Raw genomic sequence first — 19699 nt, forward strand, 5'->3', positions numbered from 1 at the left:
CCTAAGGTGTCCAGAGCTGAGGTGACCCCCTCCTTGCAGAATCCTCCATCTTGGTTTGGAGCTCAGGGACCAATGGGATTAGGGTTGTGCCCACCTCCCCAAAGGAAGTGGGCACAAGGAGGGTGTAGCCACCATCAGGGACAGTAGCCATTGGCTTCTGCCCTCTGACCCCTGTAACGCTCTAAATCCAGGATTTAAGGGCCTCCCTGAACCCAGCTTACCAGATTCCTGGCGACCTGACAAAGGACTGCGTAGCTGAAACCCCCAGCAGAGAAGGAAGACGACAACTGATTTGACCGCAGCCCTACCAGTCTGTCTCCTGCTTCAAAGAACCTGCAAAAGAACAGTGACGCATCCAGTGGGACCAGCAACCCCTGCAACGCTCCAGAGGACTGCCCTGCACTCGAAAGGACCAAAAACTCACGTGGACCGCGGCCCTGTCCAAGAAGAAACAACATCGAAGGACTCCAACCTCACTCCGAATGCGTGAGTACTAACCACTCTGCTCCCCAAGCTCACAACCTGTGTCCAGGTGGCCCAACCACCTAGAGAGAATCCCCAGGCGATTGCGAGTAAGTGCCCACCCTGGGTTGACCTTTCCACCCCTCCACGACGACACCTGCAGAGGGAATCCTGAGGACCCCCCCGAACGCGAAAGCTTTGGACGAAGATATCTGACACCTAAAGAGACACTGCACCCGTAGCCTCCACGCCTTAAAGAACCCGACCTCTGGTGCATCAACATTCAGCAGGCAGCCCTCTTCCCTATGCAGCCTGTGGTTTGCCTGAGACAACCTCCAGGACCTCACCTGCAGCATCTAAGTGACCCCCGGGGTCCCCTCATAGAGAATCATTGGAAACCCAATGCTTTGTTTGCACCCTGCACCATTGCTGCTAAGGGTGTATGTTTGGTGCCTACTTGTGGCCCCTCCAGTGCTCCTCTAAACCCCCTAGGTCCGCCCTCTGAAGACACAGGTACTTACCTGCCTGCAGATATGAAACAGAGTACACCCATTCTTTATAGGAGAGCACGTTCATTTTGCGTACGCTTTGACCTCTGCACCCGGCCTGCCCAGTTTTGCTGGTGGTGGGTGTTTGGGGTTAACTTGAACCCCGACCTGTGCACTTCCTAACCCCTGGAGACTGGAACTGTAAGTGTTGTTCTTACCTGTAAAACTATCTAACTTTTCTTCCCCCAGGAACTGTTTCTGAAAGTTGCACTGTCAAGTTTAAAAAAAGATTATTGCTAATATTTCAAAAACTGTACAAATTCGATTTCAAACAAAGTACTGCTAAATACATGTGTGAAATAAGAATCTATTGAAGTACTTACCTGCAACTTGAATTTTGTGGTTCTAAAAATAAATTAAGAAAATATATTTTTGATATATAAAAACCATTGGTCTGGAGTTAAGTCATTGAGTATGTGCGTCTTCTATTGTGTGTGTGCACACAACAAGTGCTTTGCACTACCCTCTGATGAGCCTAACTGCTCGACCACACTACTACAAAAGAGAGCATTAGTATTCTCTACTTTAACCTCTGTTAAGCCACTGGGGAACCCCTGGACTCTGTGCACACTATAATTCACTTTGATATAGTATATACATATCTAGCTTCCTACACAGTTGGAGTGGCCGGTTGGGGCAGGAGCCACTACCCACCCTTCTGGAGATGGAGGACCAGGTAGATGGTGAAGACCAGGAGCCGGCTATGCAGCACAGAAGCATAGAAAGAGTTCCAGAAGTGATGCAGTCAATGTCCCAAGTCGGAAGAAGAGTTGCAGTCCGTCAGTGATGTGGAAAAACCACCAACAAGCGTTGGCAAAGGCAAAAGTCGCAGGAGATTTGCAGAGCTGCCGTGGACCCGTAAGGTCGGAGGGGACTCAACCTAAGGAGGGGAGTCTCAGCCTTCCCCCAGCAGTTAGGAGAGCAAGAAGTCATGGATGCAGCCCCCACAGACGCGGCAATGTTGCAGAGCGAAGTTGTCGCAGATCGTAGGTTCCTATGAAGTCCAGTTGCGGTTCTAGTGGCCAGAAGTCGAAGTAAACATTGCAGAGGAGTCCTGCTGGAATCTTACACGTCGAATCTGAGGACCCACCCAAGAGGGAGACCATAAATAGCCCTGGAAGGGGGATTGATCACCTTGCATGGTGACCTATCAGGAAGGGACTGTGACGTCACCTGCCTGACCTGGCCACTCAGATGCTCCCAGAGGCCTCTGCCCACCTTGGATTCAAGATGGCAGAACCAAGTGGCCACCTGGAGGAGCTCTGGGCACCACCCCTGGGGTGGTGGTGGACAGGGGAGTGGTAACTCCCCTTTCCATTGTCCAGGTTTGTGCCACAGCAGGGACTGGAGGTCCCTGAACCGGTGCAGACTTATTTATGCAAGGAGGGCACCAAATGTGCCCTTCAAAGAATACCTGTGGCTTGGGGAGGCTACACCTCCCAAGCCATGTAACACCTATTTCCGAAGGGAGACGGTGTTGCCTCTCTCTCCGAAAGGAAATCCTTTGTTCGGCCTTCCTGGGCTTTAGCTGTTTAAGCAGCAGGAGGGCAGAAACCGAATTATTGGGTGGGAGCAGCACGGGCTGCCCGGGGAAGGGATCTGAAGTCTTCTCCCACTCTGTGGGCTGAAATGAAGTGTGAAAGCCACTCCAGCAATAGCTGAAGGAAGCTGACACAAAGATCCTTCTATAAGGCCCGCCTGTAAGTAGTATTCCTAGGAATATCATTTACTGCTTTTTGAGGTCACCCTAGGCAGGTCATAATTCCGAAGCTGTTTCTAGGTCAGACATAAAAAAGAGTGTTGTTTATTGCTGTACTCTAGTTTACTGACTGTTCTGACCAGAAATGTAGGAATAGTAGTGATCTGTAGCAGGAATGGAAAACTTATTCCACTCCAGGACGAAAGCTCATGTACACATGGCCATATGGGGTAAAAAGTGATGTTTCAACTTACAAGACAATAGGAAGGTACCGGTGGATGTGAAAGTACAAGGGAAACAGTATGATAAAACAAATTATATGGGGGTGGGAGAAGGATGGCATGCTCCTGTCTGCAGGGTGGTACATAAACACTGAATGCTGCATTTTGATATCTACAGATAGGTGTTTTGTATGGCTTGCTATCTAAGGCTCCTGTTGATAATCTTCAATGAGTCATTTTCTCTGGTTTCAGCTTCTTCACAAAGTTCTTGTTGCTGAAGTGAATGCCCTTCAGGGGATGGCAGCCATTGGACAGAGGCCATTGCTCATGGAGGTGAGGATTACAAAATGCTGAAATCTCATCTCTTGGAATACGCCATGTACATTTCTCAAGATAAGCCTCTTTTAAATTATTCTCTTTTTTGTAAAATTACACATCCATCCATATCTTGTAGTAGAAGACTTGGAAAACACCAATTAGCAGTTAAAATGCATGTATCCTTAAATGGCTAACTCTCTGGTCGACAGTTTGGCAATTCTGAAAACAAACAAAGGGTGCCCATAGAATTAACTTGAGATGTCTGAAAATATAATATTCACTTTTTTTGGCCATCTAGGAAATCAACACAATTCTGCAGTATGTGGTTGAAAGAAACAAGCTACGGCAATGTCTGTATGCAAAGAGGCACGCACTTGAATCCTGGCGTCAGCTTGTGGAGATTATACTGACCGCCTGTCCCCAGGACCTCATGCAGGCTGAAGACCGACAGTTGATAATCCGAGATCTTCTGCAGGATGTTCACGACAAGGTGAGAATTGCACATGCCAGTTACAATGGGAAACTATGTACTCTAGCTACTCTGTGGGGTACTTTTAGCAGTATTTTTGTATTTTCTTTGGAGTTTCATTTCTAGTTCTGATACTTCTCTAACATGGATGTATGTGATAGGTTTTTTTTTTTTTTAGAAAGCTCAGTTTGCAGTGTGAATATCAGAATATCAAGCATAAATCTCTTCCCTGGCACAGGTGTGTGTGTGTGTGTGTGTTTATAATCTTCTTAATTTTTTAATTGGTCATTTGGCTTCATGTTAGGAGTAGTTCAATCATACACTCATTTGTTGAAGCTATTTTCCAGTAAAAAATGTTGTAGGAAGCTGGCTCTCTATATAGTGCACTGAAATGAAGTACACTGTGCAGAGTGTCCAGTGGATTCCCTATTGGTATCTCAGAGGCAATATTAGATACAACTAATTCTCTATTTGTGGTAGTGTGGGCGAGCAGTTAGTTTTATCAAAGGGTTGTGCTAAGCATTTTTTGTAGTCACAGAGGCAATAAATGAGACACACACTCAAAGAATACACTCAAGACCAATTTAGAAAAATAACATTCCTTTTAATATATGTTTCAAACCCAAGAACTTCGTAATCAAGTAAGTCGATTTAGTAGCATAAATAGTTTGCAGTTTCAAAGATCAACACAGTGACATTTTTCAGTTCAGCAATGTTAACCTATGGGAGGAAAACAAAAATGCAATGTTGCAGGTAAATACACAACTTACGAATCCAGTCTTCAGGGTTTTAGGTCACCACCAGGTAAGGTTCAAATCAGTACCAAGACTGCACACGTGCGGCCGGGTGCAGAGGTCAAATTTGGAGTCTGGTACCCAATGTTAACCAGTGGAGATTGGGGTAACCGCAGATGCGCTGCTCACAGGTGAGAAAAGCGGTGTCACAGGTTGATCTTCTGAAGACGAAGTAAGTACAGGTGGGGCCCAGAAGGCAGCACTAAACTTACACCCTCAGCGGCACAGAGTAGAGTGCCAACACAGCGTTGTGCGCCCAGTGTTAACCAATGGAGACTGGGGTAACTAGAGATGCGCTGCTCACAGGTGAGTAAAGCGGTGTCAAGGGGCGATCTCCTGGGATTGAGGCAAGCACGGGGGCACAAGGCAGCACCAAACTTACAGGGGTGGCCGGGTGCAGAGTGCCAACACAGCTCCGGGCGTCCAATGCAAATCAATGTGGGAGGGGGGGGGGGGGGGGGGAACGGGGGAGAATCAGTTTTGGAAAAAGGCTGTAGGCTCGGGCCAGGAGGCTGAAAGAAGAAAAAAGCCCCAGCTATCCAAGTAAGTTCTGATGTTTGGGGACGTAGGGACACCAATGGTCTGGCTCCCCAAGGTCCAGGGGCGTCCTTTGGCATCGGGATCAGCTTACCGGGCAGGTCGCAGTCAGGGGGAGACTTTGGTTTGAGGCACAGTCCGGCAGGGGTTAGCCAACGGTGGACACAGAATCGCCAGGGAACCTTCACAGGACCGGTGGGCCCCTTGGACTCGGGCCGTGGGTGTCTGGTGCAGGGTTGGGTCCGGAGATGGTTCCGCGGTTCCTCAGGACAGAGAAATTTCATTTAAAGTTGGTTTCTTCTTGAACAGGTCTGCTACTCTTAGAAGATCTTGATCTTTGTTGAAGGCAGGCAAGCAGTCTTCCCAAAGCTTTGGATATCACTGGGCTATAGAACAGGTAGTCTTATGGTGCAGGATATTCTAGGATTACAGACAGGCTGGTAGGGATTGGGGCCAAGTCAGTTGGTGTCTGCAGTCTTCTCCGCTGATGCAACTCTGTAGTGTCCGGCTCTTCTTAGGTCATCAGGAATCTGAGTTCAGGGCTCATGGGTGCCATCTAAATACGGAATTTAGGGGCGTTACAGAGAGTGCCAGGTGGTAGCCAATGGGCTACTCACCTTTAGGGTGACTATACCCGTTTCATGACCACTTCCGTTGGGAAGTGGGCATAGCCTTAACCCTAGTGGCCTGAATTCCTTCCAAACTAGATGGAGGAATTTAAAAGGTTGTGTCCACTTCAGCTGGTGCACCCTAGGGGTGGGACAGGCATGAAGTGGGCACATCCCCTAGTCTCCCTAAGTTTCCTGCCTATCCTACAGCCAAAAGTGGGGTCAGGAACTGGGGGTCAGCCTTCTCTACCATTTGGAGAGGCATAGGTCGTTTTACAAAGGTGGCAAGGCCTTTGAAGCTTCCCCGCCCTGGAATGTCCACCCTACCTTGACAAGGTGTTTGCACCCCTGCCCAGAGCGGGCCTTTGTTCTGAGCGCTCGAGCACATTGGCTCTCACCTCAGGTGGCCAGAACTCTAAGGTGGCTGCACTGGTTTTGACCAGTCAGTGTCCACGCTAGGAGTTGCAAGGTTTTCAGGGGCCACTAAGGTGCCCTCTGTGTGCTGTTTTTAATAAATCCATCACTGGGATCAGTGAGGGTTTATTATCCTGTAATGTTTGATACCAAACACCCCAAGATTCAGAGAGGCTATCATGTAGCTGTGGAAGTCGTAATGACCAGTGTCCAGCACATGCTTTTAAAATGGCTTCCCTGTTTACTCACTATGTCTGAGAATCGACAAAGACATAGCTGGGGCATATCTGCTCATGCTGATATGCCCTAACATGTAAAATAGTGTAGCCTTCCTTAGGGCTGTAAGGCTTGCTAGACGGGTGACTTACGTATATTGCATACAGTGTTTAGGGGACATGGCACACAGGCTGTGTAACATGTTGCGTTTTCAGTTTAGTTCTGCACCTGCAGCCTGCGAAAGCAGCACTGTGTGCACTTAATGAGAGTGTAGGAAAATGGCTCCCTGTTGCAGTTACCCCCCACTTTTTGCCTGATATTCATGCTGACTTGACTGAGAAGTGTGCTGGGACCCTGCTCACCAGGCCCCAACACCAGTGTTTTCACTTAAAAATGTACCATTGTTCTACAATTGGCACATCCCTGGCACACCGATAAGTCCCTTGTATAAGGTACCAGTGGTACCAAGGGCCCTGTGACCAAGGAAGGTACCTAACAGCTGCAGCATGTGTTGTGCCACCCTAAGGGACCCCTCACCCAACACATGCACACTGCCATTGCAGATTGTGTGTGTTGGTGGGGAGAAAAGGGCAAAGTCGACATGGCATTCCCCTCAGGATGCCATGCACACAAAATACTGCCTGTGGCATAGGTAAGCCACCCCTCTAGCAGGCCTTACAGCCCTAAGGCAGGAAACACTATTCCACAGGTGCGGGCATAGCTGCATGAGCAATATGCCCCTACAGTGTCTACTTTTGTTCTTAGACATTGTATGTACAGTGTGGCCATATTAAGTATATGGTCTGGGAGTTTGTCAAAACGAACTCCACAGCTCCATAATAGCTACACTGAATACTGGGAAGTTTGGTATCAAACTTCTCAGAATAATAAACCCACACTGATGCCAGTGCTGGATTTATAAATAAAATGCCCACAGAGGGCATCTTAGATAGGCCCCCTGTATTTTACCCAATGCTTCAGTGCAGGACTGACTGGTCTGTTCCAGCCTGTCACTGAGACGGGTTACTGACCCCATGGGGTGAGAGCCTTTGTGCTCTCTGAGGCCAGAAACAAAGCCTGCACTGGGTGGAGGTGCTTAACACCTCCCCCTGCAGGAACTGTAACACCTAGCAGTGAGCCTCAAAGCGTCAGGCTTTGTGTTACAATGCCCTAGGGCACTCCAGCTAGTGGAGATGCCCATCCCCTGGACACAGCCCCCACTTTTGGCAGCAAGTCCAGAGGCGATAATGTGAAAAACAAGGAGTCGTCACCCACAAGTCAGGACAGCCCCTAAGGTGCCCTGAGCTGAGGTGACCCCTGCTTTTAGAAAACCTCCATCTTGGTTTTGGAGGATTCCCCAAATAGGAATAGGGATGTGCCCCCCTCCCCTCACGGGGGAGGCACAAAGAGGGTTTAGCCACCCTCCAGGACAGTAGCCGTTGGCTACTGTCCCATAGACCTAAACACACCCCTACATTGAGTATTTAGCGGTGACCCTGAACCCAGGAAATCAGATTCCTGCAATCTACAACATGAAGGACTGCTGACCTGAAAGCCCCGCAGAGACGACGGAGACGCCAACTGTCCTGGCCCCAACCCTACCGGCCTGTCTCTAGACTCAAAGAACCTGCACAGCGACGCATCCGACAGGGACCAGCGACCTCTGAGGACTCAGAGGACTACCCTGGACCACTAAGGACCAAGAAACTCCCGAGAACAGCGGCACTATTCATAAACAGCAAGAACTTTGCAACTTTTTAGCAACTTCCAAAGAACTCCCTCTTCCCGTCGGAAGCGTGAGACTTCTCACTCTGCACCCGACGCCCCCGGCTTGAGATCCAGAGAATTAACACCGCAGAGGGGACTCCCAGGCGATTACGACGACATGAGTAACCGGAGTCTACCACCCTGCACCACCACAGCGACGCTTACAGAGAGGATTCAGAGGCTTCTCCTGACCGCGACTGCCTGGTAACAAGGAACCTAGCGCGTGGACCAAGCACTGCACCTGCAGCCCCAGGACCGAGAGGAACCACCTTCCAGTGCAGGAGTGACCAGCATGCGGCCCTCTTCATAACCCAGTCGTTAGCTGGCCCGAGAAGCCCCCCTGTGCCCGGCCTGCATCGCCTAAGTGACCCCCGGGTCCCTCCATTGCTTTCAATAGCAAGCCCGACGCCTACTTAGCAGACTGCACCTGGCCGCCCCTGTGCTACTGAGTGTTTGTTTTGTGTGCCTGTTTGTGTCGTCGTCCCCCCCCCCCCCCCCCAGTGTTCTACAAAACCCCCCTGGTCTGCTCCCCGAGGACACAGGTACTTACCTGCCAGCAGACTGGAACCGGAGCACCCCTGTTCTCCATAGGCGCCCCAAGAACTGTTGATTTTTGCACTGTCCACTTTTAAAATAGCTTATTGCCATTTTAACTAAAACTGTGTGTACTACTGCTTTGAATCAAAGTTCTATACTTACCTGTGTGAAGTACCTTGCATTTTATGTACTTACCTCAAATCTTGAATCTTGTGGTTCTAAAATAAATTAAGAAAATATATTTTTCTATATACAAACTATTGGCCTGCAGTTAAGTCTTTGAGTGTGTGTTCCTCACTTATTGCCTGTGTGTGTACAACAAATGCTTAACACTACCCTCGAATAAGCCTACTGCTCGACCACACTACTACAAAATAGAGCATTAGTATTATCTAATTTTGCCACTATCAACCTCTAAAGGGAACCCTTGGACTCTGTGCACACTATCTCTCACTTTGAGCTTGTATATACAGAGCCAACTTCCTTCAGAGAGGGTCCCTAAGGGTGACATAATTCGTGCTGCAGCCCTCAGGGGCCCTCCTTTAGTACCCCCAAACCCTATGTACTGTTATATAGGGACTTTCAGTGGAATTGAAAGGTTTTGCTGATTGTGCAAAACAACTGTGCAGTTTTGGGGGAGAGAGATCAGGTACTGGGGTCCTGGTTAGCAGGAACCCAGTGCACTACAGTCAAAATCACGCCAGAAACCAGGCAAAAAGAGGCACTTTCCTACAAATGTTAACTTGGGGAGTTTTACATTTTTCTAAGTAATATGCCGATGTATTGACAGGCTGGACTAAAGTAATTGGAACACTTCTAAAGTTACGGCTGATCATTCGTCAATGTTGCTTACGGTTAGAATTGGGTATACTAGCATTACCAAAGCTAGTTGTTTTAGATGAAATAAATTATTTAAATCACATCCAACAATTTGATGGCTATTGGATATCAGAATGGACATGGGATGATCTTGTTGCATATTCTTTTGGTTTCAGCAGAGAAGCACTTCTTTGCTGTAACAGTTAAACCTTATAACAGCCTAAAACAATCAGTCTTTCTACTGTGCATCAAAGCAGTTGCTTCCAAAATAAAAGACGCATCAGAAGGATGTTACCACTTAAACAACTGTTCTTTTTTTTAATACTCCTTTTTGTTGAATATGTCCCACAGATATCCCTAGTTGCCAGATTACATCCGCAAATGGAAGTGTTTGAAGATTCATGCATATCAACGCTTTAGAGCTATCATTGGTTCTACATTGCAGGATTCTCCCTGATACTCCTAAATGTGAAATATTTCTTCTAGACGTAATGACCCAGAGAGTGTGGGCAAGTACAGGGTGAGGGATTGAATGCTCTTGGACTGATCTTCATTGCTTTTGTGACCCTGGCCTCTTCCCCGAGCACCTTTGCCGCACTTTACAATGTGAGAAGATGCTGCAGTTCAGAGGGTAGACAATGGGTGAATTTTTGGATGCATCTGCAATCAGCTGTCGAGATGCTAGGTGTTTTTAGCAAACAAGATCTCCCTCAGTGCCGAAGCAGGGCCCTCTGTGGTCACAGTGCAGCAGCCAACGTCCAGCCCATCAACCATTTCTTCCAGCATCTCCAAGGGGGAGCAGGTGAGGGAGCACTTTTGAAAGTCAACAACGACAAGGCTGAAAATAAAATCAATACCAAGAGTGGTTGCTAGTACTACCCCTACAACGAGCATCGTTCTGAAACCCTGCCTACAGAAAACACGATGGTGCCAAGGCAGACTACTGCACTCAAGGGAGTCTGGCATTCAGCCAAGAACACTTGAGGCATCCCTGTCTTTAGTGTTCCTGTCAACACTCAGACAAGGGCTCTGAGCTGAGTAGGCTACCGAGCAAAGGAGATGAACACCTCAATGCCTGTAAAGGCCCACGGCGACCAACCTCAGTGCTGAAGCCTTTGCTAAAACAACACTTGAGTCCCAGTAAAAGGCCTTTGATGCTGAAATGGAACATTTCAAAGGCACCCATCCTCAAAAAGCTAGAGGAAGAATTGGGTGCGAGGCAGAAAATACTTTTTATCCCCTGGATACCGGGAAGATTTCAGCAAAGCCTCATGAGCAAATCTCCATTACATAGCCTGCAGTACTAAAAATAAAAGTGAAGGCTCACGTTTGAAGAGGAAATCACTGTCGATAGGCCTTGCCACCTTATGTCAGAAATGCACAAGAACAAGGCCATAACACCTATGTGATTGCCACCTTCACCTAGGCACTCAGATCCATATACACTATGCCACCACCTCAACACTTCATCCTCCCCAGTCGCCAGAGGGGAAGTCCACTCTTACTCTGACTTCATCAGCTATTTTGGTGAGGGAGACTCATTTCACCAACCTGCAGGGGTTGATCAGTAGGATCTAGTGTAGACCCATCAGAAGACCCAGATCTTGAGAGTTATCACATCAAGACCCCTGATGATTCTACTGTGTATCTATAAGCTGTTCAGAGGGTGGGTGGCTTGTCACCTCAAGGTGAAGATGCACACCATTGAAGAGGAGGACAAGTCTCTACCAGTGCTCAAGAGGATGCCTAAAACATCTCTCGAGAAACTTAAAGCTCCAGTTAGGGCAAAGCTAATTACGCCTAAGTTGGTGAGGAAATTTCAAGGCGTCTCCTGGCACCTACTGTACATTAGAGGGCAAGTCCCACTTGACTCCGTTGTTGGTCACAAGGCAACGACATGGGCGTACACTCGTACAACTAGGGACACCCCTGTATTCTCAGACGAGGAGTGTCTCATTGCTGTGGAAAGAGGGTTCAAGTAGGGGCGACTACCCTGTAGTGACTTGTGAACTTGGTAGGTTTGCTATCACAAAACAAAAGGGAGGAAATGGAGGACCTCATATACCAACTTCCTGAGGCCCATAGATTTGAGGTCACCACAGCCCGATGGTCTTCACAAAGTATTTGTTTTTTTGTAGCTGTTCATTGTGCAGTGTAGGTGTTCACTTAGTCCCTTAGCTAGATAACTGAATGATCAAATGCTGTAATTTATGATGGATACTTTTAACCGCAACTGCCTCACCTTGTAAATATTCCCAGGCATCAGACTGGAAATCTTTCAGCGGTTTCACTGTGCGTCAGTAGGCGGCATCCTACATTTCCACGCCAAAATCATTCTGATCTGGAGGTGATGTACAGAGAAGCATTTAAGCGCCACCCATGCACACTGACGCCTGTTCCTTTTCTTCTGTACCACCAGACTTGGATCAGGGATGCAGTTTGGTCTCTAACAAAACAATTGTCTTTCTCATAAGAGTATAGGGTCCAAGCCTTGTAGTGGCTGTCTCCAGCTGATGTCTGACCGATCCTCATCAGGAATTCCTTTGGTGCCTGAGATTGGCATATGGCTCCAGAGCCTGTAGCCAATGCATTGTGATGAACTTGAAGGCCATAGAGCACAGTTTTACTCCTCCAGACTTCGAAAGGCTCCAAGATGTGACCAGTCACAGTCAAAAGGGAAGTCATGATGCAGCTCCCAAAAGTCTTTACCGCGGCCGATCATCGTCTCGATCGAAGTCACCTAAACCTTATAAAGACCAACCTATCTCGGAGGCAGGCATTACAAGGTTGTTTGATAAATGTTTTTAATCTGCTTATGCAAAGGCAAAATCTGTACTTTTTGTGTCAACGAAGGACAATCTACAAGTGAAATGAAGGCACTGTGGCTTTACTGGGTAAAATTAATTGATCAGATATTTGCAAAAATGTTGCTTGGTCAACACCACACACTTTCACAAAGCATTACTTTGTGGACATATTAGGTTGTCAAGAAGCTGTGATTGGCCAAACTGTATTAGAAACTTGTTAGCCATTGCGATGAGAAAACTGCTCTACAATCCGTGCAAAGCACGTTTATCTGAAGTCACACAGCCCCTGTTTGGACAGCATTCTACTTGCTCCTGTCCTCTTGATTTTGCAGATGTTCAAATGTGCTTTGTAGAGCAAGTAGTGCTGTAGTTTCATATTTGTTTGCATACTCCTACCACTTAGTGTTGGGCACAGACATTACAATTTGTTTTTCCCAAAAAAGCTTCGAGTCACAAGACACTGTGTGATTTCTTCCTTAGTGTTACAATACACATTGCACCCTTCGATTTGCTTTCCGCTCAGCAGTTGAAAGTTTATAAGTGCAGTGAAGAGCATAGTAGGTACGTGCCCTATTTATTTTTAGTTGATAATGCACAGGTATTTATTGCAAGAAATGTGCTACTAATGCCTATGTCTGGGGAGGTGGGAAGGTGCATGGTCCATGTATTCACTGCAAAGAGTTGATTCCACATCAACCAATCATTGAGCAGCCAATCTTCTTGCATCTGGATTCAGTACCTGAAAGGGTATTACATGCATTAGATGTTAAAAGGGCCCTCATGTAGCATTACATAGGTAGAACAAATCAATACATAAGACAAAGTAACTGTTCTGCAGCATGAATCTTTTCTGGATTCACATGCTGTGCATTATTCTGCAGTCTAGTTGTTGGATCTGGAATTGTGTGTATCTTAGTAGTCCTTCCTCTGTTCATCTGTGTCTGTTTCATGCTCGTCATTCTCAGATTATAGTTTTCCACCGTTTTGTCTGGATGTATCACTGAAGGCTTTTCAAACATTGAAAAAAAGGATGAATCGACAAAGCTTCATCAACAGTTAGGGCAAGAAAAGATTGGATTTGGAGGGCAGCACACCAATTCACATCAGAGAATGCTCGGGCTGGGCAGCCCTCTGCTTCAGGTGAGATTGAAAATACACCATTTCGTTTATGCCCAAGTTGCCACCACGAATTTGCACAGAAAGATGGCTACCAGGTGTGTAATATCTGTCTCCTTTTAGACCACGGAAGCGATGACAGCAATGCTTGTGTGGTGTTTAAACCGAAGACGCTTAAAGGCAAGAGGAAAACCGAGGCAGGCACATCACATCATGCAGGGCCAGAAGGAGACCCCATCCCTGAGTGACTAGAGGTTATTGTGTGAGTAGGAGGACAATATCGCTGAGGTGGCTGAAGGAGAGGGCTTGGACATCATGATGAGTTGCCGACGTTGAAAAAGAGCATCAGAAGCTGAAAGAAAAAAAGACCAAAAGTAACACCAAAGAAGCATGTGGGGGTCAAGTTTTGTTTCTCAGACTCAAAATCTGGCAAAGCTGCCTCGGCATTGAAGAAGTCAAAAGATCCCCTTGGGTCCCATGTAAAGGATACCGTAGGCAGCACGACTTCTGAAAAGGACACAGCGTTGAAAGCTGACTGAAGCAGGGAGAAAATAAAGAAGCATTTGCGCGAAATCTTGATGACTGAATGTTCGATGTCAAAAAGAAAGTCCCCTAAGGCCCCACCAGCCCCCAAGCACAAAGACCAATGGGCGGAAATTGAACATAAGAAAAGGTGTCTCGAGGGTGAAATAGCAGGAATTCGTCTTCAGAAGAAAGAGTTGGACGCTTCTTTGAAAATTAATAGAATTCCACCAAAAGTCTTGACAAGCAGAGGAGGTGAAAGACGCCAAAGATCTCAAGCCACCGACAACGCTTGAACCTCTGGAAGAGGGGGGGAGCTAGACATCTTCGAGGAAGAAGATGACCTAGAATCATAGTGTGTGTTCCAGGGCACAGAAGGGACCGAGGACCTCGAAGCACCGTGGCAGGATCTCGAAGCAGACTCCACAGAGGAGGGAATAGACCCCTATCCCTTGAGCCCTTCGCTGATCCCATTCCCCCCCCCCCCACCCCCCCACCCCCCCTCCTTCATATGGCAACGGACATAGAACCAACTCATAACAAAGGGCAGCAGATAAGTACAACATACAGTTAGAGGAGAAGAACTTTTTACTTTTTTTGCTTTTTATTGGCTACCGGTCGCAAAGCGTATTACGTTTAAAACTCTATGCCTAACTTATAAGTCTGTGCATGGATGTGGATCTGAATACTTGTCCTCAAGGCTACGTTGGCATACGCCGAGCCGGCAACTCAGATCAACAGGAGCCTATTTGGTCCATGTGCTTCGAACTCGTAGGGCTAGATGGGGGGGATAAAGCATTCACTGTAGCACGGGCCAAGTATTGAAATTAGCTTTCCCTGATTATCAGGATGGAACAAAACTTTGACTTTCAGGAGGCTAGTAAAAACTTGTCTCTTTCCCCAGTAGCCGCTTCTTCCCTCTCAGTTCTTTTTTGGTTTTCTTCTGACACTTATTCTTCTCATACTCAGCGCTTCGATGCCATGGCCGGAATGCGATTTATAAATACCAAAATACAAATTTATTGGAGACCTTGGTTCCGTCACAAAGCAAAACACGATACCTTGCTATGTGGCCAGGTATACTGCATCAAGGAAGACAGCCTTTAAGGAACCAGCAGTATGCTGATCCTCAACACCAAGGGCTGAAAATAAATATAAGCCCTCCTCAAAAGATCCCCCTTACATCAGAAGCACAGTACTGGTTGACTCGCCTATTGTGGCAACAGCAAGAAAGAGAGCTAATATCCCCACAACATCAGGGCCACCTCTGGACAAGGAGAACAAGAAAATGGATTTGGTGGGCAGAAAGTTTGATAGGGGAGCAACTACACAGTGGCACATTTCTAATTCCAGTGCGCTGCTAAACTGGTATGCCAATCAATATTGGGAGGAGATGGCGGAGCTCATGAAGCACTTAACTGAGCAATACTGCAAAAGAGCAGCTTCCCTTGCAGAGGAGGGAAAAACTATAGCAAACTCATGTTTAAAATCAGTCCTAGATGCTGCATATGCAGTGAGTAGACAGATTATGGTGGGTTCCACCCTAAGAAGACACACTTGGCTAAACATGTCTGGATTTTAAAGCGAGGTCCAAGCAAATATTCTCAACACCCCTTTTAATAGGGAACAGTTGTTAGGCCGGGCAGTGGAAGAAACCTTCCAGCAATTAAAGGAGGACACTTGCAGTTCAGGGGTAATCTAAGAAGAGGCTCCACTCTTTCAACAAGACCAATAGGGATAGGGAGTTTTCAAGGCACAACATCATAGCATGCAAAGCTCTAGTCAACCACAAGGTCAGGCATAACAGTGGCAGTTCCAATCTACACCACATCAACCCTTTCAAGGAAGAGCAAGAGGGAGATTGCAGCCACAAAGAGGAGCAGCAGCTCCAGTCCATAAGTGACTATTCAGGGGAGCTTCCTCATGCACACAACAGCTGTGGGATGGAGAATAGGCAATTTTTTTCTCCAATATTGGCAGAAAATGACAACAGACAAATGGATAGTAAACATTGTACAATTTGGCTATTGGATAGAACTAGTCAAATTCCCACCAAAAAGTGAACCAAAGAAAGTGGTCCATACAAAAGAGGAAAATATCAGCTTGTTACAGGAAGTGCAATAACTACTTCAAAAGAATGCAGTAGAGAGTGCCCAAAAAAGAGATTAACCAGGGGAACCAATTCTAGATCTCAGATTCCTAGACAAATTCATAAAGACTCAAAAATTCAAAATGACATGTCTGGAGGAGGTCATACCACAATTGCAAAAAGGATATTTTAGGGCAACAATAGACCTAAAAGATGCATATCTCCATATCCCAATGAACAACAAGCACAAGAAATACTTGTGCTTTGTAGCACTATTTTTATTTCAAGGTGCTTGCATTCGGAATCAAATTAGCACCAAGAGTGTTCACAAAGTGTTTAGTAGCAGTGGCAGCACACTTTAGAAGACAAGGAATACATATTTATCCCTAGTTAGATGACTGGTTAGTAAATGCAGATTCACAACATAAATGTAAACAACACACAAACAAAGTGATGTCAACCTTGCACAATTTGGGGTTTTCTCTAAACAGAGAGAAATCGTCACCCACACCGGAAAAAAGAAAAGCTCTTTCTCCGAGTGAGAATCAGTTCAATAGAGGGGAAAGTCTGCCCTTGCTAGAAAATAATACTGTCCTTACTACAAGAAACACATCTGTACCAGAAGGGTCATTCTCTGATGCTGAGGACCGTGGGGAAGGTGCTAAGGAAGATGGCATCTTGCATACCTTTCATACCACATGTGAAACTACATATAAGACCAGTCCAGCGATGGCTTCAAAATCAGTGGTCACAAGCCACAGGGAGTTGTGGAATATCTAGTGGTTGTGACACAGAAAGTGCAGGAAGAGATAAAATGGTGTAACAAAGCAAAAATAGCGAGTGTAAAAATATTTTCAGACCCAACTCCCACAGTAACTATTACAACGCACTTCTTGCATATAGGTTGAGGAGCTCATATGGGGAGACTCAAGATCAGAGGTCTTTGGGGAGTCCACCAAGCAGTCCAGCATATCAATGTGTTAGAACTAGAGACAGTGTTCCTAACCTTGAGAGCCTTTTAAACGCAGGTCTGGGGGAAATCATTGTTAATTCAAACAGACTATACAACATTGTTCTACCTCAACAATTAGGAGGAACAAAGTCATTTGTACTATCAAAGCTAGCACAAAACATATGGAGGTGGGCCATTCAGAAAATAACAAGCATAACAACAGTACTTCTGGCAGTGAAGGACTATGTTCAAGCAGCGAGCAAGCATCCTCATCACTCGAATAGGAACAGTACTCAGATTTTCAACCAATCAGGAACTGCAAACATATATCTGTTTGCAACACCAGAGAACTCAAAATGCCAATTCTTTGTGTTCAGGCACCCACACCCCAAGTCTCTGGGGAATGGTCTGTCGAAAGTCTGGTCTGGGAAATTTGATTACGCTTTCCCCAATGCCACTATTACACAAGGTGATCAACAAGTGCAAAGAATCTCCAATGACCTCAGTTCTAACAGAACCACAGTGGGCAAGACAATCCTGGCTTACAGACCTAGCACAAGACAATGTGCAGCAATTACCAGCAAATCAAGATCATATCTCAATGCAGGGAGAAAAGGTTATCTATCCAGAACCAAAGATGCTGAGTCTATCAGCTTGGCTCCCGAGGACATAGAATTGGGGCACTTAAATGTACCAGAAAACATCATGTCTGTTCTCAGGGAAGCAAGAAAACCAACAACAAGAAAATGTTACCCAGCTAAGTGGAAAAGATATTTAATTTGTTGCCAAAGGCGTTCCTTTTTACGTGACAGTACAAAGGACACAACAGCCTTACGCTACCTTACTCATTTGTTGGACAGCAGACCCAATTATCCTTCCTTAAAGGTACACTTGGCTGCTATAGTTTTAAGATGTGGGTCCCGTGCTCACTGCGTCACTGGATTCAAGCTTGCCTGGCTGATTAGGGGGGTGATACTCTGAAACCGGTCCCAGGATGCTTGTTTTTGGTTCAGGGCGGACTTGGCCTAGCAGTTCGGGCTGGACTGTTCCCATGGGGAGCAGGGTCAAGACTGGTTTGCATATGGCTGAGTCCAAACTGGGGTGGCACGGTGAGAAAAGAAATGATGGATTCAACCCAGGTCTGTGACACAGTGAACGTTTGGCCATGTTCAGCATCCCGTCCATCATCTTTGTGTTGCCGCAGATTCGATAAGAAACGAAATGGTCCAGACTTGGCCCCTGTGTGCCTTGCATGGCACCCTAAGTAATACTCTGTTACCATGTCTGTGGCCTAGAGCAGATCACAGACCCCCATCATATCTTTGATAGCGGGTGCATAGGTAATTTGGGTTGTAGGGTTGGTTCAATGGCGCAAAGCCAATCAAGGCTGCCAATGTTTTGGCAATTCTGGGCCTTTGTGATTGCCAGATGTGGCATGACATCTCAATACTAATCATCCTCATACTAGAGGATATGAGGGATGCAGTGGATGTTTCAAATGCAGGCTTTCACCCTTTGGCTAAGAAGACTGGGATGGATGAGATGTACAGCTCCATGTGAAAATGCTGAATATTCCGTTTGATGGAATCTCACTGTTTGGAAAGCATGTTGATGATGCCTTTCAGAATGTTAAAGCAAATATGGAAACTTTTCTGGGTGCTCTCCTGTAACTTCATTCTGGCTTTACACTTTTCCGTGGCTCATGACGATCCCAGGCTTATAGAGTAGGCGTCCATCTGTATGGAGGTCAGTGATGTCCATATTAACCTTGAGGTCGCCTGGATACGGCAACGGCTTTGCACCCAACAGACATCAAAAACAAGGATAATGGCAGATCTTCTGGGCAAAAAAGGAAGTGCCTCACAAATATGCTTCCATGTCAACCAAAAACTCCTCTTAGCTGCCTCAACCCAACTCTCCACTCGCCCACATCCCCAATCTCTTCCTCCCTAGATACACAAAACCTCCAGAAACTGTATCTCAACAACCAGGGGAGGTGGAAATTCCTGGTTGCCTTTTTGGCACTGCATTGGAGTCCATGACATTGTACTAATGGATGGGAAGATTTAAAAGTCTGGTCATATAGGAGGTTCCACAGAAACAACCGGTCTACCCACCCAGGAAGGAACACTATTTTCACTTGACGGAGCTGCAACAGGAAATTCTCCTCTTTCTCTAAGGAGCAATATAGACAGTCCCGATTTTATCCTAGATTCTTTCTATAAAGACAGTACATTTGAGCCCTATTCTGTATCTCAGGGAACTGAACAAGTTCCTGAAAAAACAAATGTTTCATATGGTAATGCTCCAAGAAGTACTTTTGATGCTCCAGAGAAACGACTGCCATCCCTGGATCTTCTGTATACTTATTTCCTTATCCCCATGCACTGGAATGACTTGCAACACCTCCCCTTTTCAGTGGCTGGGCAGAACTTCCAATTCAGGGCACTTCAATGGGGCATTTCTCAGATGGCAGACTCATCAACTGTACCTGTACTTAGATGACTGGCTCGTCAAGTCCTCCATCTGGGTAAGAGGCAAAGGCTTCTACAGTCCCCTGCACCTCTATATTTATCAGAGTAGGACTGACACTGAATGCTGACAAGCACTCTATAGAACCACAAAGCTCCAGTTCTTGGAAGCAATAATGGCCGCACAGCTGGGAAAGGATTTTTTCTTTGGTGGACATACTGATGAAGCTTCTAACAGCGGTAAAGACCTTCTCTGTGAAGCACGGTTAGGGACACCTTTCTACTGGGACTGATGTCATATTGCATAGATCTTATACCCTTTTATAGGCTCCG

The 19699-nt window shown here is 46.5% G+C and overlaps 1 protein-coding gene across 1 annotated transcript in view; it reads left to right on the plus strand.

The window, feature by feature from the left end:
- NUP205 (nucleoporin 205) overlaps positions 1-19699 on the plus strand; it is a 525888-nt gene that overhangs the window by 364035 nt on the left and 142154 nt on the right. Inside the window, exons 27-28 of the mRNA XM_069227955.1 lie at positions 3183-3263; positions 3547-3738. Coding sequence (XP_069084056.1) covers positions 3183-3263; positions 3547-3738 — 273 coding nt within the window. The remainder of the gene's footprint in view (positions 1-3182; positions 3264-3546; positions 3739-19699) is intronic.

Source organism: Pleurodeles waltl, chromosome 4_1 (assembly GCF_031143425.1).
Source record: "Pleurodeles waltl isolate 20211129_DDA chromosome 4_1, aPleWal1.hap1.20221129, whole genome shotgun sequence".
NCBI classification, from domain to species: Eukaryota; Metazoa; Chordata; class Amphibia; order Caudata; family Salamandridae; genus Pleurodeles; species Pleurodeles waltl.